General features: G+C 40.5%; 1 protein-coding gene across 1 annotated transcript in view; it reads right to left on the bottom strand.

Annotated features, from left to right (window-relative positions):
* Positions 1–3136: 3136 nt before the first annotated feature.
* The window catches only part of LOC132836769 (striatin-3-like), a 52753-nt gene continuing 31285 nt past the window's right edge, over positions 3137–24604 (bottom strand). The window contains exons 9-18 of the mRNA XM_060856223.1: positions 23973–24094; positions 20090–20265; positions 18398–18445; positions 17806–17927; positions 17051–17218; positions 16088–16228; positions 14828–14926; positions 13275–13361; positions 12222–12428; positions 3137–9954 (exon numbers count right to left, since the gene is read on the bottom strand). Of these exons, the coding sequence (XP_060712206.1) occupies positions 12259–12428; positions 13275–13361; positions 14828–14926; positions 16088–16228; positions 17051–17218; positions 17806–17927; positions 18398–18445; positions 20090–20265; positions 23973–24094 (1133 nt within the window). The 3' untranslated portion in view covers positions 3137–9954; positions 12222–12258. The remainder of the gene's footprint in view (positions 9955–12221; positions 12429–13274; positions 13362–14827; positions 14927–16087; positions 16229–17050; positions 17219–17805; positions 17928–18397; positions 18446–20089; positions 20266–23972; positions 24095–24604) is intronic.

Below are 24604 nucleotides of genomic sequence, written 5' to 3' on the forward strand. Positions count from 1 at the left end.
TGAATGGTACAGCAGGTTCAATGATCTGCTCCTGCTCAGATTTCTAATGTTCTTATTTTAAAAGGGTAGCAACGTGCAGTCAGCTCACTAATAATGTGCATTTGTTAATCTCACCTCCATTCCAATGGGCAGAAACAACAATCTGCATTGATCTCAAGTTGCAGATACTAGCTTCAACCCAAATGATATGGGGATCTGGAGGCAGATGTTGAGAAAATGAATAAATTATGCAGAGGCTAGGGTAATGTATAGCATGGGCTGCAAACAGTGGGGCCAATTTTGTCAAGAGATTCAAGGCAAAGTCGCACGTTACTCCAAAACAGATGGAAATCTACAAGAGGTGTCAACACTAGTGTTATGAATGCAGCTTCGAGCAATTAAATCATACAGGACACGTGTCGACCTTGATGCTCCCTCATCTGATATCAATACATTTCACAAATTTCAGCATCATTTACTCAGCACCGATCATGAGCACAGACACTGGCAGGTTTTCCTCCTCCTAGTCCTAGTCATTCCCAATTTGGTATTCGTTGCTCATTTGCAAGCTCAGATACCATTGAATTATGTGGGAAGATCATTATGCTGGTGCCTGCCCTTGCCATCATCTTATACACTAGGGGTTTGGAGGTTGCGATCAGAAGGACATCCTCATTAAACAAAAGATGTCTTGACAAATGCTGCCTTGACCCAGGTCAGTTGATTCAAAAAGCAGATTCATTGAATCCCTACAGAGTGGAAACAGGGTCTTTAGCCCAACAAGTCCACGCTGACCCTCTGAAGAGTAACCCAACCAGACCCAATCCCCCAGCCTATATTTACCCCTGACTAATACACCTAACCTACACATCCCTGGACACCATGGGCAATTTAGTATGGCCAATCCACCCTAACCTCCACATCTTTGGATGGTGGAGGGAAACCAGATCATCCAGAGGAAACCCATGCAGACATGGGAAGAATGTGCAAACTCCACACAGACAGTTGCCAGAGCGTGGAATTGAACCTGGAACCACTGAGCTGAGAAATTAGATGGGGGACTCCAATTCTCTATTTGGCTCAGTACTCTATAACTGCAAACATTTGGCAGGAAAGGGAAAAGAAAACGCCTTATTTTGTTTATGGTCTTATTTGGCTTGTCTCTATAACCATACACACAGGAAACAGCACCAAGGTCATTTATAGCAGCATAGCATGTTCTGTTGCTCAGGTTTGATCAGAAGCCAACGAAACATGACAATTTGTCTCACTATTTCTAACTTACAGTCATCACTGAAGAAACTTAAATAATCTTAAAAGGCATTGCATTAGTATATATCTAAATATATATCAATATTATCTTGCATTTATGTAGCACCTTTAATCTGGTAAAATTTCCCAAGGAACATGGCAGGAGGATTTTCAAACAAAATGTGATAAAATACATACTAGAACAGTGAGCCATCTTAAGAAGAGAGACAGAAAGATTGAGAGAGAACTTCCAGAGATTAAGTTCTGTGACTAGTGGAGTACCTCAGTGCTGGGCAATTACTGTTTGTTATCTATACCAATGATTTGAATGAGCATGTATAAAGGTATGATTAGTAAGTTTGCAGATGACACTAAAATAGGTGGTACTGTGGATAGTGAGGAAGATTATAAGAAATTGCTGGGGAAGTGGACTGAGAAATGGCTTAAGAGTCATAGAGATGTATAGCACAGAAACAGATCCGTTGGTCCAACTTGTCCATGCCAAACTAGTTATCTTAACCTAATCTAGTCCCATTTGCCAGCACTTGGCCCATACTCCTCTAAGCCCTTCCCATTCATATACCCATCCAGATTCCTTTTAAATGCTGTAATTGTACCAGCCTCCACCACTTCCTCTGACAGCTCATTCTTACACGCACCACCCTCTGTATGAAAATGTTGCCCCTTAGGTCCCTTTTAAATTTTTCCCTCTCACTCTAAACCTGTGCCCTCTAGTGCTGGACTCTTCCACCCTGGGGATAAGATCTTGTCTATTCACTGTAACCATACTCATGATTTTATAAACCTCTTTAAAGTCACTGCTTAGTCTCTGATGCTCCAGGGAAAACAGCCCCAGCCTGTTCATCCTCTTCCTGTAGCTCAAATCTTCCGATCACAGTTGTAAATGATGGAGTGATGGACTCGGGGAACCACAAGAGGTCAGAAACGATAAAAGCACAGAGTTAAGAAAAATTCTACGGCTGGAGGTGGCAAGGTAGGGTGATGCCATGGAAGATTGAGAAAACAAGGACGAGAATTTTAAAATTAAGACATCGCCCGATCAGAGGCCAATACAGATCAGAGACAGCACTGAGCTGGACACATTGAATTTCTTTGAAGTCCAGTCACTGTTAGCATGCAGGCAAATATGGCACTCATGCAGTTCACAGATAGGTTCTCTAAATAACAATGGAATGAAGATTCAGTCACTCTTTGGTTTAGTGGTGTCTGAGAGAGCAATGTCAGCTCAGGTGACAGCATAGCCTTCTGCAAACAGTGTCACGGCATCTTTTATAACCATCAGACCAAGTGGATCAGGCACAAGTGCTTAGTTCTCATCTCACCAGAAGGATAACAGAGCAGCCCTCCCTCAGTAGTAAACTCCAGTGTTATGACAGACTAAGGTACAAGTTCTCATTTTGCACCAGCTCACACAAAATGTCCTAAGATTTTCAGACAGTTAAATGCAGTCTGCTGGGGATGCTATGACCAGAAAATTTCAAACAGCAGTGTTTCAGTTTAACCATCATTAAAGGTATTCTACTTCAGGATACCCTGTCAATCCTCTAACTATTCATTGCTGCAAATACAGACATGCCCATATATTATTAAAAAGGTGTGTATACATGCTTTCCTGTTATGGTTTTTTGCTTATGTAACATGTGACAATGAATCTATGTAAACATTTAGAATGGAAAACCTGTATGTAAACAATTACTTATAACTGTGTAGTCACAGAGTCCAACTGGTAAAGAACTGCGGAGCCTATCCAGTGATTATGTTTAGAAAGGAAAAATTAACAGAAGATTATGCCAAGGCTACTTTGAGGGCACTGATTAAGTACAGTGCAGTTGAATTACTGTGACAGAATCTGTAGAAAACAAACACTTTATTTTCAGACCTTACACGTACAGAACATCACTGATTATTTAAGACAAAGTAAAATAAATAGACATGGAAAACAAGTGCCATAAAAAAAAGAGTTACAGTAGTCTTTGATAAATACACAACTATTTGAGATAGTGAGATGTACAAAATATCACATATTTAAAATTTTACACAATATACAGTTCCTTTGCAATATATTTGTAGAGGAAGAAAAAGTACTTTTTTAATAAAATGATTTGAGAGTTCAACCCTGTCACACACTCAGCACCAGCAAACAAGACCCCAGTCTCTCATTTTCCAAAGTCTTGCATTGATTTGTTATTCCCATTTTTAAAAATTGCATACGGCATTTTTTCAAACCAGGATGTTTTAGAATTAGTTTGCTATTTTTGGGCAGTAACGTAGGGCTCTAGCAATATTGGGTTTTATGGGGACTAGGGGAAGGGACAGAATCATTTGGAGAGAGATTGTTAACAAGCCAGCCGCCTACCAAATGGAGACCCAGGAGGCAACAATTCCTGCAAACAATGTGTCGAACAACCAGCCTGTAAGCATTACAATAAAGGATGCTTTAAGTAGTAAACTTCCTTCCCAAGTTCAATGGTGCTGGAGTTGAAATTTCAGACTTTTTGTTTGAGTGGGGAAGGGTTTAAATTGCTCCAACTAATGAAAAAAAGCCCTTACCTTGGTCAAAGTAAGAAACAGACATCTCCCAACTTAAAAAAAATAGGTGGAACAGTACCAACAGGCAAATAATGTAACAAATGTAACTTTGTAAGATTTTATGTTTGACAATTTAACATTGGTAAAGACTTCGACAAATCATCCACTAGCCATTTTCAACCTGGGTCTAATATGTGGGGGTCTGTACAAAAAAGGACTCCAAGTAGAAGTTATTTGCATCAGCAAGTTTTTGACAGCAGCACAATGGACAGCTAGCAACCAATAACAATCTGTGGATAAAATCTTTTCCACCATATTCAGGTTGCCCACCATTTACTTTTAAAAAAAAAAGCAATATATACGGATTAATTCATTTTCAGCAGCACAACCTTTCTTACCAATAAAGGCAGCTTTAAAGTTTCTTTATGCTATAAACTGGAGGTGGAGAGGGGACATGATTAAATGCATACAACTGTTAGGATAGACGTGGAGGGATCAATGACTAGGAGACAAAAGACTTAAAGTAAGAGTCAGGAGGTTTAGAGAGGTGGTGAGGAAAGCTTTTTCCACTCAGCAGATGATGGAAGTCTGGAACTCACTGCCTGTAAAGGTGATAGAGGCAGAAACTCTCAGAACATTTAAGCAGCATTGAGGTGGGGACTTGGGATGTGAAGGCATACAAGACTATGGGCCAAGTGTTAGAAAATGGGGTTTGAATAGTTCGGTGTTTGTTTTTGACCAGCACAGACACGGAGGGTCTTTACCTGTGCTGGAAGCGTCCATGACTCTAAACAATTAACTGCAGGCAAGTGTTCCATTGTTGTCTGTACATTGGAATATTAGAAACACAGTAAAGTGAGCACATGACACTGAGCCAGAAAAAAAAATGGGCCAATTCCTTAGCTTGGTAGAGGCTGCATACTTTACAAAGAGAAATTTGGAGAGAGGACAATAGAAAGGCTAGTCCTGCAGGTTTCTGCATTGGAGCCTGGCAAAAGAAAACACTAAAGAACCAAGTGCAAAGCTCATACTGACTTTGAAATGTGATTTTTTTAATAATAAGGTGGCGGTTTTGGGGGAATGGCACATACCTTTTTTTGATGGTGTTGGTGTAAGATTAAAAAGACCTTTCAAAAGGGAAGAATTAGGGTATTAAGTTTAAAAGAATGCTCCTGCGCCTCTCGGGTCTCTTCTTCCTTCCCCCCAAGACAGAAAATAAAATGAATAGTCTGAACTTGGAGGACTCATCTCCTACCAGGTATGTCTTGAAGAATGCTAACAACTTCTGATTTTTTAAAAAGGGGCAATAAATTCTGAAAACGTCTTCAAGGTAGTTACCAATTAAATTCCATCCTCAAATAATTATATGTAGTTTTCTTTGACTTGGCTGTTTCATTATCACATTGGTGTCCATCTAACACAACATCAAGAGGGAAACTGGTGACAAGATCTCAAAGAAGTAAACCTAAACAATCAGGATTAAAACTATAAACTGAAATCTTAAACCTGGATTTAAATGATCAATGTTTCATTCCCTCATCAAAATCCCAATGCCATCTTGAATTTCCTGCCTGCAAGCAAGAAATTCCTGTTATCAAAGATTCTGGTGTCAAATGATCCTGGCTGCTTACAAAAGCTAACCAAATGCTGCAAGACAAATTGACAGTGTCAAAATTCCAAATGATTTTTCTTTCAAAATAACCCTCTGCAGTGTGATCATTACAAGTACACGCTTGTAGAAAGCCCCTGCTCTTGAGATTGCTCAAAGTAGCATTTTGTTCCCAGTGCAGAGACTGAGCTGGCCTGTCAGCATGTTGCCTGCCATTAAACATTTGCAAAAACTGCCAGGGAGTGTACATTCAGGAATCTGGTCGACCGGAGTTTGACAACAGGTATAAGATTCCAAAGAGCAAAGGGACTTAAGTCAGAAGGTCTCTGACTGGAAGTGCATACTATACAGCAGGGATGTCCAAAGCATGATTCATGAGACCAGGCAATCCAACCTTATTTGTACCCATATTTCACATCTACCACATTTATAATTTTGACAGCCCAGAGGATTTGGAAAAAGGTCCATTCGTGGAGCTGTCCCTTCACTGAGGGACAAAACCCAAATCAGAACGTTAGACTGCCAACTGCAGCAGCTTCAGAAAGGTGAGAAAAAGAATTTAAGCTTCTCAAGTGGTCCTAAGGTTCCAAGAGCTGTACCTGTACAGCTCATGAACACAGAAGCGTTGGACAGTCCCACTGAATAGAATGTCATTCTGAATGCCATAGAACAGTTATACCACTTACAATATAAATGAACTGAAAATATATATTATATATATTATATATAAAATCAATGTCAAAGTCTTTGTTTGAATTGTATTTGTTATGTAAGTTTTTGCTTCCTAGATTGCTACGTTTGCTCGGTTATATGTGTTAAATGCCACATGAAGAAAATGTTAGTTCTGAAATAAACAAAGGTCAATATCACTTGGAGGCATTTTGTTCACATTTATGTAACAACTTAAATATTATGCTCAGTTCACAATAGAATAAAACCAGTCTAATTCTTCACAGCTCACCAGTACTCACTACCCTCCAATTCTCTTCTTGAAAGATAATGCCATGTGATTACAGGAAGCCATTCTGTTTCTCTGATACCGAGTACAGAAAGGCCATTTTATTGTGATGTGTAGGTAAGGGGAGAGGTACACATTACAGATAGAATCGTCAGCTGAAGATTGTACAAGTGTTCTGTCCACTACCTGTTTCTGAACAGGAAACCTGTCCGAATTTCCCCATCTCTCATATCTGTTTGGTTCGCCAAACCACACAACTGCATTTTCCCACTTAAACCACAGGAGGGAGCCATTGCTGATCTAGCAGAGAAAGTATCTTGAAGCAGCACAATATATTTTAATCAAGAATGATCAAATTAGCAAGTGAAGAGGAAGCACTGCTGAGCTGATTAACCATGGTAAGCATCACATTCACGGCTGATCTGCATTAATCCAATGCTCATAGCTTTCCAGTGACCCCTAACCTCCTCAACAAGATAGCAGTAAGTTGCAGAAATTTTGTCTGATAGCTTTTAAGGTCTCGATTGCCAAGCTCAACTGCAGCACGTCAATTCCTGTCCTAGCTGATGAGAATCACCCAACTCTCTATTTATTGGGATTGAATAGGATCAGTACAGTATTGTGACTTACTGAGATGTTGAGGAAGCCCCAAAAATATTTTGTTTTAAATAGTAATAATCGATAACAAATGCAAAAAAAATCTATATCAGTAATGCTGTGGAAAGCAAGCAGCATTTAAAATATCTATAACAGGATGCCTCTTAGTGCTACTGGCCTCCGTGTATTTACATGCCAGGATGTATTCACTTTGAAACATTATTGGCTATAGTTTCATTTAGAAAACATCTTTGTACTGACTAATTAAATGGATTACCATTTCATAATTTGAAAGTACTTTGCAGAATTAAAAGTTTACTGTAGCCTGGGTGTCCTGGTAAATAATCGACACCAGATTCAGAAGATGGGGTGTTACCATTGTTTACCTAGTGAAGTTCAAAGAAAAAAATTATCATCCCTTTTTCCTCCTCTGCTGAAGGCGATACTCGCACGTTGAGGTATGAGTTTCACTAGCAGCTGACCAGCACTTTCCCCAAGGGTAAGTCTGGATAGTGAGTGTTAACAGGTTATTTCACTACGGAACAGCATCAGAATTAATACCAATCCTGAAGTCACTCAAGCAGCTTCAAGACCAGGTTATAGTGATCAGGACAGCATACAATACTGACGTTCCCTTCCATAGTTTGGGGAGGGGATTGGGGTCTAACTGTATTGACTTATCTGAGAGCAACCACCTCACCACAAAACAGAGCCCAACACTGGGATTGTCTGGACTCAAGAAACAGATGCCCACAAAAGCTGGTCTATTTGCAGTCAAGCGATACGTTTGAAGGGAGCGGTAGGTGAGCAATATAGAAATATTAGCATGCTACTTCATTTCCTCCTTTACCATGGTATCGGCGATTGATGGACTGGATTTGGGAGAGTGGTGACTCTGCAGGCCGATGGATCCCATGACGAAAGAACCATGTGCGACCCCTGGATACAGCAAGTTGGACAGCCAAATTGTTTTTCTTTTGCTTTTCAAGTTCTTTAGAGTGGCTCAGCACCATTTCATTCAAAATCAATGCATTAGAATCCCTGTGTGGACACAGATCTTTTGGCCCAACAAGTCCATACCTACCCTCTGAAAAGAATCCCACCCAGACCCATTCCTTTAATTTACCCCTGACTCATGCACTAACCTATACATCCCTGAACACTATGGGCAATTTAACAGTCCAATTCACCTTCCCCTGCACATCTTTGGATTGTGGGAGGAAACCCACTCAGACACGGAGGAAGAATGTGCAAACTCCATACAGACAGTTGCCCGAGGCTGGAATAAAACCCGGGTCCCTGGTGCTGTGAGGCAGCAGTGCTAACCACTGTGCCATCGTGCCGCCAATAAATTTACCAACCAACTTAGCCAAGGGAGCATTCGTCCTTGTTACGATAAGAAATACTTTGTTTTAAACCATCATATTTAGCAGAAGTGGCAAACTGATAAATCCAAGGAGAAAGCAAATATATTTTGACACAGTTAATTACTCAATGCATTGCAGCAACATTTTGGGGTAAATGCCCAGAGTTTTGCATTACTTCCGTCTTAATACTCTCAAAGCCATTGCAGCAACCCTCACTAACCACCACTCAGTGTACTACTGAATAACAGGATGAGAACAATGATATAATATGCTGAGCTCTCAAGGAGTGGCAAAGGATTAGTTCACCAGGATCTGCAATTGCAGATTTCCAAGTACCATTCCTTTCATTAACTATTTTAAACTCTAGCAATTCTTTTCTCATAGAACAAAAAGCACTAAAGGGGTAGAGAATTTGTGCAGGATTCTCCTGATCACCTACCATCATTTTAACCAGATGTTTTTTAAACTTAAAACAAAAGCATTCCCAAACTGTACCAACACAATTTCTCTAAAGGCAGATATGTGACTTTCCCTACCCAGTTCACAACAATGTTTATCCTGATGCCATGAAGTATTACAAGCCAGGAAAGCCCCCCCCCAGGGTTGATTCCCTGTCTGTGCTCAGTTATCTGATATTAACATGTCCAATCACTGCAAATCAGTAGCCAATGAAAGTGTGAAAGATTAAAAGTCAGAGGGAGAAGTCACGGTTAAACTGCTTTGTTGAGTGCTCGTCAGATTAAAGTAAAGATTGCAGCAATCAGGCTGTCCTCTCCTGTCAGCAGTTGAAGTAATGAAGAAACATTGGAAAAGCATGGGTTTTCCATTCTCAAAAGGAAGCACTCAAAAAAAATGCTGGTGGAGGGCCTGGAAAATGGTTTCTCTCAAAATTACTTTAAATTAAATTGCCCAGAGGATGACAGATAGGTGCATTAGTTTATAAAAGCTACCCTTTGTTAATAGAGTACATTCAACACCGTCAGGCTAAGTGATCCTCAGATTATGAAATGAGAGGCAACTTACAAGCCCCCCCTAACTGTGTGTTACTACATTCATATTCTTTTGAGCCCAAGTTGGAGATCCTTGGTCCATCTGTGTGTATGTCCCTCATAATACTCCCTATTGGGGAAGGGATAGGACAAAGAGTGATGAACCTGTATCTCTGTGACATGTGTCTGCTGCTATATTCCAGCAAGTCAATGCTTAATTGTTACAAGATGGATAACTGGCCAGGGAACGAAAACTTAATCACACCGGTGGCAGGCTGCATTAGAAAAGTAGTCCAACATTAAAAAATAACTTATGCCAGCACAAAAACTGCTGTCGCCCCTTTATACGGTTTGACCTACACTCTGCTACTTCTTTTACTTCTTCCACACAGCCCACGATCGGGTACCTATACAAAATTTACCAAAGCAATTTTCTTTTAAAGTTTAAAACATATACATATTGTGTAGAGTTCAGTGAAGACAGGCCCCGATAGAGCTTTGCTACGAAATATGTGGAGGGGGAACAACCCAGCACTGCAAACTCAGGATCCTGAACTTCATGGCTGGAGGGCAAGTTATCTTCATTCACTGATTCAAAGGCAACCGTTCCGGGAGAAATGTGGGATCAACCCTTATAGAAGAGCAGATACCAGTCTGAAAGGAAGAGAACACAGAATGAAACATAAAATATTAAAAAAAGTTGCTTTTGTATTCAACCACCAGGAGGCAGATGTGAGCTTTTCAAAATCATTCTTAAGAAATTTTTGTTAAAATTTAATTTAAAAAAACAGAATTCCTGACTTCTTGCAGCAGTGATTGCACATGCATGTGGACCGTGCAGTGTTGTAATTCTCCACTAACTTGTCCAAACGACCATGTTACACATATCAACCTGGAGAGGGATTATCAAAAGGCTGATGATTATCATCAATCCTAAATTTTCCCTCCCTCCAGTCATTTGAAGTGGGCATTGTGAGATAAAAGGCAAGTGAAGAGAAATCACAGAAGGAACTTTGAGTTTAATTCTCTCAGCTCCTCCTGTGTCAAGTGTACCAGCCCAGTTCCGACACCAGCTGAGACAGAATGCAGTTCAAGCATTATCTCTGGGACATTACCGATGCACTGCTAATTAAGACATTTAATTAAATATGATATGCACACTTTGCCAATTTCCCCATTTCAATAATTTGATGCAAGTTGCTGTTCTACTTCCCAAATGAGAAAAAAGGCTAATTCCTTTAACTTGAATGTTTGAAGTTAAAATATATTCTGATGTTGAAAAAGGAGAGTTAACATAATTAGAAATGACCTTATTTTTCAATCGTGATTTTATTACGTTGATACTAATAAATGCAGTTATCAAATTTAATCATTGCAGTTATTAAATTTAAGTTTAAATCCATTAATTCCCATATAATTGAAGCTGCCATTAACAACAGATCCTGTTTGAAACAGGATTTCCCACTAGTAAAACATGGTATAGAGGGAAACATTAGAGTTGAAGTAGAAGCTCAGCCTTAAGGGTTGTGCGGATTTGAGGATCCTTTGGCTTACCCCTTTCCGATTTCTTACTTTTTCAATTTATGCCTGCAACTGAGCTAAAATCAGATCACGTAAACCTCCAGGCAATAAACTCCAAAAAAGGAAAACTAATGGATAAGAAATAGAAGGGCACTAAAGGCCAGGAAACCTGAGTTTTGAGTTCTTGATGATCAGGAACTGTAGAGATTCATGCACGTAACTAGGGCTAGTGTGAGTAGACAAGCATTAAAACATGACTGCTATTCCTGACAGGAGCTGAATACTGAAGTGTGCCAACTACCAAAGCTTGCATTATATATAAATAACTACACACTTTCCCCACAATTTGCTTGATTCTTGTCAATAGAAGGATGCTAAGGCCACTTGCATCCTTCCAACAACTTAAAGTCTCATGAGTGAGTTCAGACAGGATTGGCCAGCTATTTGACTGAACAGCACTGCAGTCAACTCCAATCTGGCCCTCACCTATCAGGCATATGTATTATGCATGAAGAGTGGGAACATTAATTAAAATCTGGGCTCTTAGCATGTAGCAAATTGCCAGCCCTTAATGGCCTTTGGTGATTTAACAGACCGTGGAGACACCACCTAGTACTACAAACAAACCGTCCACAGCATGGTGGCTCAGTGGTTAGCATTGCTGCCTCACAGGTTCGATTCCAGCCTCAGGCGACTGTCTGTGTGGAGTTTGCACATTCTTCCCGTGTCTGCGTGGGTTTCCTCCGGGTGCTCCGGTTTCCTCCCACAATCCAAACATGTGCAGGTTAGGTAAATTGACCATGCTAAATTGCCAGTAGTGTTAGGTGCATTAGTCAGGGATAAATGTAGGGCCAAATCTAATCAAAAACAGAAATTGTTGGAAGAGCTCAGCAGGTCTGGCAACTTCTGTGGAGAGAAATCAGAGTTAACTTTTCAGGTCAAATGACCTCAGAAGGGTCACTTGACCCAAAATGTTGACTGATTTCTCTCCACAGATGCTGCCAGATCTGCTGAGCTCTTCCAGCAATTTCTGTTTTTGTTTCTGATTTACAGCATCCACAGTTCTTTCAGCTTTTGTTTAGCAACAAATATAGTCTGATTAAGCTTTTGACAGTGCTAAACAATTCCTCCAGGTCACTGAGTCCAACCAATAATCTCACACAAAATTCATTGCTGCATACATACCGTTCAGCTTAACTTGTGGTACCTTTAACATTTTTGTGTGGTACCATAAAAGGGAGCTTGCCAGTGGCCTTGACCGTTGTTGGATGGTACCCCAAACATTATACTCATGTGCAAGTGTGCAACGTAGTGAGCTCACTGCCTCAAAATTCTTTTTACAATGATGGGATGCGGAGGAGTAAAAATCGTTTCACAGGCTTTGCAGTGCTGCAGCTCACCTGCTCACAGAAATGAGACCGGAGAGGTGATATTGCGTCATACGAATACTTTGGCAAGGGCATCTGCTCCTGCACTGGCAATGTAGGCTTTGCTCGGGTGAAAGGTGACATCATGGATTGCCTCATCATACTTCTTTCGGTGTGCTGTGATCTCTTGAACGCAGGTCTTGTTGTCCAGGTTCCAGAGCCGTATTGAACAGTCATGACCTGTTTAATTGGGCACACTCAAGCATTTAAACACTACATATTCACATAGAAACCAAAAGGAAAAAGCATATACTTCTATCGCACACATCATTCCACCCAGAACATTCCAAATCGCTTTACAGCCAATGAGATATGTACTTAACTGTGTAACAGTAATGATCAAGAATCAAACAGCAATGATGTAAAACAGGGTTAAAAGATGACTGCAGACGCTGGAAACCAGATTCTGGATCAGTGGTGCTGGAAGGGCACAGCAGTTCAGGCAGCATTCAAAGTGCAGCGAAATCGACGTTTCGGGCAAAAGCCCTTCATCAGGATTCGCTGCACTTCGGATGCAGCCTGAAATGATGTAAAACACCTAGTTAATCTGGTTTCTGGTGGTGTAGGTGTTGATATATGAAATAGAATGGTAACCCAATAAGGTTGTTGTTGAACGAAGTGTTAGTTTTTAAAAAAGTGAAAAAATGCAACTTATTGGCTGCAAAACACTGATGTGGTGAAAGATGGTTTATAAACTCAGGATGACATATAGTTGTTTGGCAGTACAGAACTCAAGTCTTGTTGAAAGAAAGAGACACGTTTTCTTGAAGCTTTTCACTTTGCACCCGTCAAGACAATTTACAAGAAATATCAACGTAAAAGGAAAATATCAATGTATGAACAAAGAATAATAATTGGGTGTCAATCAGAATTATCCTGGAGAGTGCAATGTAAAAAGCTTTACCCAAAATGTGTCTTTTTCTTCCAAACTATACACAAGTCAGGGCTTTTCCTCTTGTCTTTTATAGAGTGCAGAATACAACAGTACAAACAATTGTCAGGCAAAGGTGGTTCAGTGATACTTACTCCCTGACATCAGGAAAACTCCATTAGGGTCAACAGCAAGAGAGGTGACTGCATCCAAGTGGGCAACCATTGAATGGATCATTTTTCCTATCAGGTGGATTAAAGAACATCACAGAAAGATATCAGTTAGATAGACTGATAACTCTTCATATTCTTTACTCTCCACATCCATTTGGCTCATCAGTATTTTTTTCCCTCACTCTTCCTCGACTCCGAAGAGTTACGTATGGCTTGAATGGTCGTCTGATTAAGAGGTAGCACTGATACTTTTCTGTAATGTTTAACGGTCGGGCCTAGGTATTCTTAAAACACAAAGCAATCCTGGCAGAATGCAATTAAAACAATTTCCACCAACATCAGATTAGGGTGAATGTTGAATATCCACAAGGAAAGCAAACTTCTCATTTCAGATATTCAAACTCTCAAGCCATTCGAAGTTTGATACTGAGCAGGAAATGGATCTGTAGATTTCGACCATCCAAGCAGCTCAAGGCTCTGCCCGATTGCTTTTCTTTTTGTGTTAAAGGTGGATATCTCTTTGCTTAACCTGCTGAGTTTACTCGGCCATTCACATTATGTAGAAATATTAAAGCTCATCCTCAAGTATGTGAGAAGTGTTCATTACACCATTTCCGGCTGCCACATTCTGCTAACTCATTCTACTCTGAATGCCTTCCCATCTCAAATGTCTTTTTTTAAAATTCATTCACAGAATTTGGGCATCGCTAACATTTACTGCCTATCTCTGGATGCTATCAAGATGATGATGGTGAGCTGTCTTCTTGAATGCTGTCCAATTGGTGTAGGGAGGGAACTCCAGGATTTTGACCCAATAACAGTGAAGAGTGATGATATAGTTATATGTCAGGGTGGTGACTGGCTTGGAGAGGACCCTACAGGTCATGGTTCTCCCATGTATCGGTTGTCCTTGCCCGTCTAGATGGCAATGGTTTTGGGTTTGGAAGGTGCTGACTAAAAAGCCTGGGTGAATTTCTGCAATGCATCGTGTAGCTGGTGCACATGGCTGCTACTGAGAATGTGGTGAGGGAAATGAATGTTTGTTGACATGATTCGAAGCAAAGCAGGCTTTGTTCTATAAGGTGTCAAGTTTCATTTGTTAGAGCTGCACTCATACAGGAAAGGGGTAGTATTCCACCACAGGGAGAAAGTGAGGACTGCAGATGCTGGAGATCAGAGTGGAGAGTTGGGTGCTGGAAAAACACAGCAGGTCAGGCAGCAGTCGAGGAGCACCACAATCACTTGTGCCCAAAACATCGATTCTCCTGCTCCTCGGATCTTGCCCGACCTGCTGTGCTTTTCCAACACCACACTCTCGATTGTATTCCACCACACCCCTGACCTGTGCCTTGTAGAGGGAGCACTGGCTCTGCAGAGTCAGAAAGAGAGTTAATTGCTGCAGAGTTCCTAGCCTCTTGTCTTTACCTGTTCAGACTACAAATTTCACTGTTTAGAACAATTCAATGAACTTCTGATCTCAACTGCCACATGTACAATCTCTGAATAAATCAAATAAACTTTCGTTTTTTTTTTACCTGTCTTGTTGTCAAAGAACCGAATACACCTGTCGTCATGCGCAGTAATAGTTACTGGCAGCTTGGGGTGGCTGACAACTCGGTTAATCTGATTAGCAGCTGAACAGAGAGAAAAAGAAAGTGTATTTAACCCAACCAGATTTTCCAAGGTCATTTTGTTTTACAAAATTAACTGGGATTTACACAATCAGGAACTATATTTTGTAATTTCAAAGTCTAATATAATCTTGGAATTCACAGAAAAAAAAGGAGCAGAGTAGGCCATTCTGCCCTGTGAGCCCACTCCACCATTCAATTTGGCTGATCATCCAACTCCGTATCCTCTTCATGCTTTCTCCCCAGATCCTTTAGCCCTAAGAATACATCAATCTCATATGTTAAGAGGGTGTGGGGATTTGCAATGGTACTTTTAACTTGCTTTGTATACAGTATTATCCGCACCCACAATTCCCCTCAAGGCTGGGAAATGGCCAACTTCTTTCTTTCCAGGTATGTAGCAAGAAAACAGGCAATCAGACCAACTGATCCATGCCAGACATTATGCTCCTCATTCTGCTTTTTTAGTCTAGCCCCATCAATGTATCTTTTTATTTCTTTCTCCCTCAGGTGTTTGCTTTCTTCCTGTTAAATACTTCTCTATTTAGCTCACTCACACAATGGTAGCAAGTTCCACGTTATAAGTACTCGCAGAGTTAAATAAATCAATTCAAGCAAGTTGTGTGCCCACAACAAATGGCAAACATCTTCTCGCTTAGCAAAGCCTCTCATAACCTTAAGACTCAATAGATTACATCTTGGACTTCTCTTTCCTAGATGAATAAACCTCTAATATTTCTGAACCGCTATAACTTCACAGTTCTGTTAGCGTTCTCATTAATCTAGTTCTTGCATCCTCCAAAGCCTCAATTTGGTTTCTTCCAATTACTTCAAAACATCGTTAACATCTTCTGTGATGAAATCACAGGATTACATATGACTCAAAAGGATATAATTTCTGCAAAGTTCTTAGTGGGTGGTTAATTGACATATGCATGCTTTTGTCAGAGACGGAGGTCAACAGAAACCACGTATAGCCTTATTACCCAACTGATACAATCTGAATACACCTAATTCACAAACATTCCAGCAAAACATAGGAAAAATAGCTCCATATGAAAGGAGCAAATAACTACAGGTTAGAGGTGTAGAGCTCTACAAGTAAGACACGAGTCATTTACAGATTGTAACCCCCTCTTTACTAGCCCTCATGTGTCAGCTTACCACTGTCAGATGTTTTAGAATCCAGGGTCATTACTGGCTGCAATGCCTGCAGGTCATATATGACCACATCGCCGTTCGTGAAGGAAGCTACAGCATGATCAGAATCACTCACAAAGGCAACAGAGGTAGGAATGCCATTTTCTGCAGAACAGGAAAATAACTTTGACTACAAAACGTAAGTAGTTAGTTACTGTGTTACTATACTGTACTTTTATCTTGCAGTCCTCAGGGCATTGTAATTGTACGACCAATATCAATTGCATACGATTGATAAATGCTAGCATTTATTATCCAAATTGTAGTTCAATGGCTGATACAGCCTATCGTTGAACTATACTAATCAGTTAGAGCCCACATTACAGTTAAAAGTACCAAATCAAATCTAAACAATTATCATTTCAACTGGCCCAAGGGTCAAGAAAAAGTAGGAGTTTCTGCTCCTGAATCCAACAGCTGGAAAGTATTTGAGGTATGTTTTCATCTCTTCGTTTCAATATTCTCTTGTATTAAAAAGCCTGACAATGTTTGATGCCCACCGATGAAAAAGTACCAAAGTCCCAGTTCTGCATGAAGGAACAGCATCCTAGCAAAGAGTGGTGCATCTCAAGGATAAGAAGCTAAAAGACTAAGAAGAAACTACAATAATTAAACATTACAACATTTTAATTCTTCCTTCATTGCTTTAGATCTGACAATTCACTCCATCTTGCTCTGGCTCAGGTATAAGAGCTCCAAATTTAATGAGGGGCAGGGCTATCAGCCCTGCAGCAGATGATACACCCCTGTCTGGTAGGCAGCAACTATGTCTCTCTTCTGTACCACTAGTTGGTCTGTATCTTCTCTCCCAGAAGGCAGCAACTCCCTACTTCTAATACACATCTCAGAAAGGTAGCCTTACTCCAGTATCCCTTTTCCTAATCATCCCAGAGGCACCATATGTTTGACTCCCAAGCCTTTACTCACCCTTCTCTCTGGTGTACGTACTAACACATGCTGGATTTGCGGTTGCGTCCCACAACCTAACAGTTCCATCTGCTGAACAAGAAATGAGGCGGTTCTTTGGGATATTAAATGCAAGTCCCCAAACCGTATCTGTGTGACCATTTAGTGTTCTGGACAGAATGCTCTCATCTGTAAAAACAAGGATATTCTTACTACTGAATGATAAGTTGTATGACAGAGAAAACAGAGTCTTAATAACACTATTAGATCATAAACATAATTACACCACCTATCAGGTCTGGCCCCTCCAGTGTCTCATTTCTTTGGGATACCCAGGCTTTGCTTCTCTACATCTTAACCATTTTCAAAAGAAGGTTACAAGTAAATATCAGCAGGAGTGTACATTAAATGGTTGACCCCTCATGACCTAGTTTGGTCAGCACAACAATGCAGATTTAGTAGACATAAAAAATGACAACTAATATTGTTGTTCAGATAAAACATAGAAACCCCAGGCTTAGATTGGAGAATAAACATCAGCATGTTCAGGAGAAAAGAGTAAAGAGGGAAAGTCAGCAAGGAAATAAATAACATAGATAAAAGCCTGAATACAACTGGATATTCATAAAATGTTTAAACATCACCCTAGTTAATAACCAGAACAGTTAAAAGTCAATTGTTATCTATCGTTCATTACTGTACATAATGAGTCCTGGTCATCTTGCATTTGCAGGTCTATCAGCATGCTATTTTGTTAAATACTACTTAGCACATACCATAAGTGTCATATGGATCAATGTTCAAGCTTGGAATATTCCAGCAGCAAATTGTGCCATCAAGTCCTCCACTGAAGCACTGGTCCCCTTTTGAACTAACCGCTAATGATAACACTGGATCTCTGTAACAGGAGAGGCAGAGATTTTAAAAAAAAAGAGCCAAGTACAATTAAAATTGCTTGACAAGTGTTATCAGAATTCCCAAAGCAATACCAATGTAGTGTAGTTCAATAATTTCCCATTGTCCTAAAGACTATGACTCAGCTGGAGTACAGTTACAAGTTAGCTCCCAGTCAGGCAGTCTATTTCAACACCTATGAGCACAATGGCTAGCGTTTACACCATTTCAGTTGTCCTGGTGAGATCCACAAAGTATCGACTCTGAATCAAATCTGGAACAGAGTATGCAGATAGAGTGACCCCATGGACAAATGAACTCAGTGTTTGATTAATTAAAGCTGTAAACTTCCAATAAAAACACTGAATTATCAATTTGAATGAATCAAGTAACAGCATCTCAATGGGAATTTGGAATGAAGAGATTATTTGCATCATCTAAGATTGATGGGCTAACTGATAATTATATACTCACACGTGTCCCCTGAACGTATAAATTGGTTCCACATCCAACGCAGTACTCCTAGAACAAAATAAAATTACACACCTAAGTGGACATTTTTCTCTTCCAATAACATCCTTTCAGGATTTTCTAAACACTAAAGTTTTATTGCCAATGTAAAATTTTTAGCTGCTTTTTATGCAACGTGTCCATTTTCGGTCTCCAACAGCCATCTGAAAATGGAAATAAAACAGGTCTCCACAAACAGGCAGGCAGTTAGAGTCATTTCCCATTTGAATTCGAACAGATACACTTCGCATTTTCAAGGAGTTGCTTTAGATATGTAACTTGTGATATTAGCATATGCCACAGACAGTATAACATTAGCTTCAAAAGGGAATAAGAGATAAACAGGGAAAGGAAGTAAATCTTGACGCATCCACTGTAGAAACACATCTTCCAACTAGTAATTAACTGCCCCAAGAACAACTTCAGAATTTCAAATGGTGAGAAGCACTACCATTGGGAAATAAAATGCTTTCTAACTGGTCTACCTAACACCAGTGATGTGCACTCATTAGATCCAGAGGCAGTGTTCCAACAATAAACCTTAACATCAAACTTAACTGCAATACAGAGGAACCTCGATTATCCAATAGAGGTGGGGGGGCACTATTTCGTTCAGTTAACTGAATAATCAATTATCTGAGTTCCTCTGGGGCTCGGAGTTTTCTGTGAAGTCTACTCCCTGTTCAGAAGACTAGGCAGCAGCACACCGCGAGCGAGCCCCTGCACCCCCGCCCGTCCCCCAACCCTGTTCATCCCAACCCTGCCACCCCCACCCGCTCCACAATCCTATACACCCTCACCCACCTTCTGACCCCTGTCTGCACCCCCGCCCCTTGGCCAACCTGTACCCCCCCCTCCACTCCCCTAACCTCGTCCCACCCACTTCTCCAGAGCAGCTGGATTGGACACCAACAGTAAGACTGCTGCTGCCATTGTGGGGGTAAGTCTCCAAATATCACGCGTGCGCACATGCACATGCACACACACATGCATGCACAAGGTTTTACTGCAACATTTTGACAGGTTCCACCTCTGCCCTGTATAGGTTGTCTGGGAAAGGGGGGTTTAGGGTTCACCCATATGTAGAATGCCAGGAAAAGTGTGGGGGGAAGAGAGCGCGAGCAGAAAGTCAGTCATTTAGAGACGGTCCCTGGGCTGTCCAGGACTGTTCTTAGCAGCATTTCAGTGAACCAAGTTAGTTTTTAAACATTGTACCTCTAAACAAAAGATGCGATCAGGGTTGAAACAGCTCTTTGATGTAATGTTTCTATCAGGACCTTGAGGTCCCCTTCAGATAATCTGAAATTCAGATAAATGATACTTGGATAATCGAGGTTCCTCTGTACTATGAATTATTTTCTATTCCACGCCCCAGGTACCCCCTCTGAACAAGCTCGCCTGCTCCGTATAAATTATGGACAATTATTAACCCACAGTCATCTCAAAGGGGAGCAAGACTTTTGCTGTCTCTGGGTGGCTAAAACTGCAAGTTCATGACCTAACCCACCACAATACTCGGTCCTTTGAAAAGACTAATCCAACAGAACTGTACAGGATTCAGTAATGTCAAGAAATTGTTAATTTACCAACTTCAGCCTGCTTTGCTCAGTTCTAATCAGAAACAAACTGATCTCACGATACAGAAAAAAAAATTACTTTTTGGCAGGAACTGTTTTCTGCAGGTTCCACAGCTTCAGAGTACGATCCTCAGAAGCGGTAATGAGCACAGGCTCCACTGGGTGAAACGCCAACGCGCGGATCCCATCAAAATGGCTCCGCAACGTATACTTCGGATTCCAGGTTTTCCTGAAGGCATCTTTGCAGTCAGAAATCTGCAAAGAGGAAGTCAAAGTCTGATGAAGGGTCATTGACATGAAACATTGACTCTATTTTTCTCTCCCACTTTAAATGCTGCCTAAACTGCTGAGTATTCCAACAATTTCTGTTTTGATTTAAGACACATTCCTGGCTATGTTTGCAAAGTTCCCTCTTCCAAAGAGTTGATAGCATTTCTGACTGATGGATAGCACTCTCTAATGGGCTAGGAGGAGCCTTGTGAAACAAGTAACATTTAGCCTCCATTGCAATACAGCATTAGATTTTTAAAGTTTCAACTGTTTTGGAAAATATTAGCCACATTCTAGAGTTGCATTTGGGTTGTTGTAATTGAGCATGTTGCCCTAGGCTTTTGGGATGTGGATGAAAAAGCTGCTTCACACTTTCAATCACTGCTCACCAACTCAGCTAAAACATGTAGAATAAGATCATATTTCAGCTGGGATGTCCTCTATGGCCTTTAGTCTGTGCCTGGACTTGCTCATCCATGCAGAATAGCCACAAGGTTGAGGACAGGAACTGAACACCAGCAAAAGCAGCGAGAGAAAATAATATTTTTAAAATGGTACAAAAAGTGCTTTCCCTTCTAGTTTAATGTAGTTAATGCTTCAAAATTCATGAGTTCTAATGATGCAAATTTAAGATTAAAATCTTAATCTGTGGGTAAGGATGGGCAGATTTTTAAAAAAATATATAAGGTGCTTTTAAGACTTAATGTCACTGAAGGCATTCAAGAGACACATAGTATAAGGGTTAGTAGATTAAGAGAGGTGGTTACACAGCTGGATCAGTCGGATAGATGGGTGACTGTCAGGAAAGGTAAGCAGGTAGTTCATACATCTCCTATGGGTATTCCTGTCTCAGATATTCCATTTTTAAAGGAGACAGCTTCTCAGAGGAAAACAGAAGTGGCAGTCAGATACTAAGAATGAATCTTGTATTAAGCTGGGTTTGTCAAGATTGAAAAGAATAATTGTTAGTGGGCACTCTCCTGTCAGGGACATGCAGAGGAGATTCTGGAACCATAAGTGTGAATCTAGGATAGTGTGTTGCCTTCTTGGTATCATATTTAAGGGCGTCTCAAAACGGTTTAAGCATACTGTGAAAGGGGACAGAGAAAAGCTGGATGTTGTTGCATGCATTGGTAGGAACAACACAGTTAGGGAAATGGTTAAGGCTTTGCAGAGTGAATATAACAGGTTAGGTAGGTTAAAAAGCAGAACCTCAAAAGGTAATAATCTCTGGTTTACTCCTGGTGTTACATTCTCATGACAGTAGGAATAAACAGACAGGGAAGACAAATCAACGGCTAAAGAGATGGTGCAATGCATACTGTGATGTTTGGATCAATGCGATCTCTTCTGGGGTGGAAAAGACCTGCTCACCTGAACTGGAAAGGGACCAATATCCTGATGGGGAATTTGCTTGTTCTATTTCAGGAGCTGAATGTAGGTTTGCTCGCTGAGCTGGAAGGTTCGTTTTCAGACATTTCATCCCTATACGAGGTAACATCATCAGTGAGCCTCCAGATGAAGCACTGGTGGTATGGTCTACTTTCTATTTATGCATGAGTTTGGATTTCCTGAAGTTGGTAATGTCATTTCCTGTTCTTTTTCTCAGGGGGTGGTAAATGAGATCCAAATCAATGTGTTTGTTGATAGAGTTAAGGTTGGAATGCCATGCTTCTAGGAATTCTCATGAGTGCCTCTGTTTGGTTTGTCCTCGGATGGATGTGTTGTCCCAGTCGAAGTGGTGTCCTTCCTCATCTGTATGTAAAGGTACTAGTGACAGTGGGTCATGTCTTTTTGTGGCTAGATGATGCTCATTTATTCTGGTGGCTAGTTTTCTGCCTGTTTGTCCACTGTAGAGTTTTGTTACAGTTCTTGCATTAATGACAATAGTTTGCTTGTTGTCTTCCACTGGGGTGGGGGAGGGTGGAAGGCCGAGTGGAATAATTTATTATAGTACAATGTAGTGCAATTTAATTTTAGTGGATTGTAGTGTAATTTAATGTTACTTTATTTAATTTGAGTTTATGCTAATTTGGTTTAAGTAAATATGAGATGACTATCTTGAAGAATAGTAGGCATTTTATTGTCAACGTTACTGTAATATAATAGTACAATATTATTTTTACTTTTCTGTACTTTTAGAACTTTGTTTATTTGTAAGAGTGAAAATATTTTTTCCATTAAATATATACATTTTAAAAAAGGCTATAAGGAGAAGCCTGGGACTTGGAGACCTGTGAGTCTGACATTGATGGTGGATATGTTGTTGGAGGTGATTCTGAAAGATAGGATTTACATACACTGGAGAGGCAAGGACTGATTAGAGATAGTCAGCAGCGTTTTGTGCAAAGGAAATAATGTTTTACAAACTTGATTGAATGTTTTGAGGAAGTGATATTGATAAGGACAGAGCAACAAATATTGTTGACATGGATTTTCGTGAAGCCTTTGATAAGGTTCCACATGGTAGGCTAATTAATAAAATAAGATCACATGCGATTCAGGGTTAGCTTGCCAATTAGATACAAAATTCATTGGACGGTACCAGACAGAGGGTGGTGGTGAAGGGCTGTTTTTTGGACTGGAGGTCTGTGACCAGCAATGTTCCATGGTGATCGGTACTGGGTCCACTTTTGTTTGTCATTTAGATATACGAGTTGGATGAGAATATGGGATGCATAGTTAGTAAGTTTGCAGATGACACCACAGTGGACAGTGAAGGAGGTTATCTCAGATTAGAAAGAAATCCTGATCAATTAGGTCAATGGACTGAGGAGTGGCAGATGCAATTTGTTTTTCCTGATGAAGGGCTTTGGCCCGAAACGTCGAATTTCCTGTTCCTTGGATGCTGCCTGACCTGCTGCGCTTTAACCAGCAACACATTTTCAGCTCAGTTATGAAATGCAAGGGCAGGATTTCCACAATTAATGGCAGAGCTGAAAGATTTAAGGGTTCAGATTCATAATTCTGAAATTTGCAGCAAATGGAGACAGGGTGGTTATGGTGGCATTTAGCATGCTTGCTTTCACTGCTCAAATCTTAGAGTAGAGGAGTTGGGATGTCATGTTGAGGTTTTACAGGACATTGGTGAGGCCTCGTCTGGAGTACTGCATGCAGTTCTGCTCGCCCTGTTATAGGAGGGATATTATTAAATTGGAGAGGGTTCAGAAAAGATTTATCGGGATACTGGTGAGACTGGAGGGTTTGAATTAGAGCTTTCCACTGGAACAAAGGAGATTGAGGAGTAACTTCATAGAGGTTTATAAAATCATGAGGGGCATAGATAAGGTGAATAGCAAGGGTCTTTTCCCTAAGATAGAATAGTTCAAAACTAGTGGGCATATTTTTAACGTGAGAAGAGAAAGGACATGAGGGGAACACTTTTTTTTTACACACAGAATGGTACGCCTGGAGAATGAACTGCCAGAGAATGTGGTGGATACAGGTACAGCTACAACGTTTAAAAGACATTTGGATAAATTCATGAATAGGAAAATTTTGGAGGGATATGGGCCAAGTGCAGGCAAATAGGACTAGTTTAGTTTGGGAACATGGTTGGCAATGACTAGCTTTTCCGAAAGGTCTGTATCCATGCTGTATAAGAGGGTACTTTTTCTTGACAAAATAGAAATTCACTTGCAACATTTCAAGCCAAATTTTGTTAAGAACTTCAGTTTTTGAAAACTACTTACATCATTGTCATTAGTGACCGTCAGGTCTGCCAGCTCACCAAGGCTCATATCGCCATCTCCAGCATTATCCGTCCCCAGTATAAATGGCTTGTTAGCATGTGGGGGAAATACAAGAGGGACACCTGTATCAGAAACAAAGCAAGCAGCATCAGAATATTAGTAAGTGTTTTGTCATCACTACTCCACTGAGAGGATATGTAGGACATGCACGTACAGCTACTATATCAATCCCACATTATTCCTTTTAATGAGAAATTATGTGGTCCCAACAGCACAAGTAAATGAGTTTGATTGAATTAAGTGGTTTGAAGCCGCATTACCAGAGACAGCCACCACCTCTAAAAGGTGATTTTACCAAACATGCAAATTCAGCTGTGTAATAGTTCAGCTTCTTCTGTTCCACAAGTGGGGTAACTGAGTTGCTCCTATCCTCACTGGGATTGCATTAGGATTGTTTGTGCATACCCCAGAGCAAAGTCATGTATTGGCCGCTCTTTTCTCAGTAATTAGTTGCATGCCATCACATTTTCAGAATTAACTCCAATTGAAATCTGCTAAATATGTGCAGCATGCAGACTGAATTAGAAGCTCACTGCTTGGATGGCTCACAATCAAAGGTTGTACAGATCTTT

This window comes from Hemiscyllium ocellatum, chromosome 47 (assembly GCF_020745735.1).
Source record: "Hemiscyllium ocellatum isolate sHemOce1 chromosome 47, sHemOce1.pat.X.cur, whole genome shotgun sequence".
NCBI lineage: Eukaryota > Metazoa > Chordata > Chondrichthyes > Orectolobiformes > Hemiscylliidae > Hemiscyllium > Hemiscyllium ocellatum.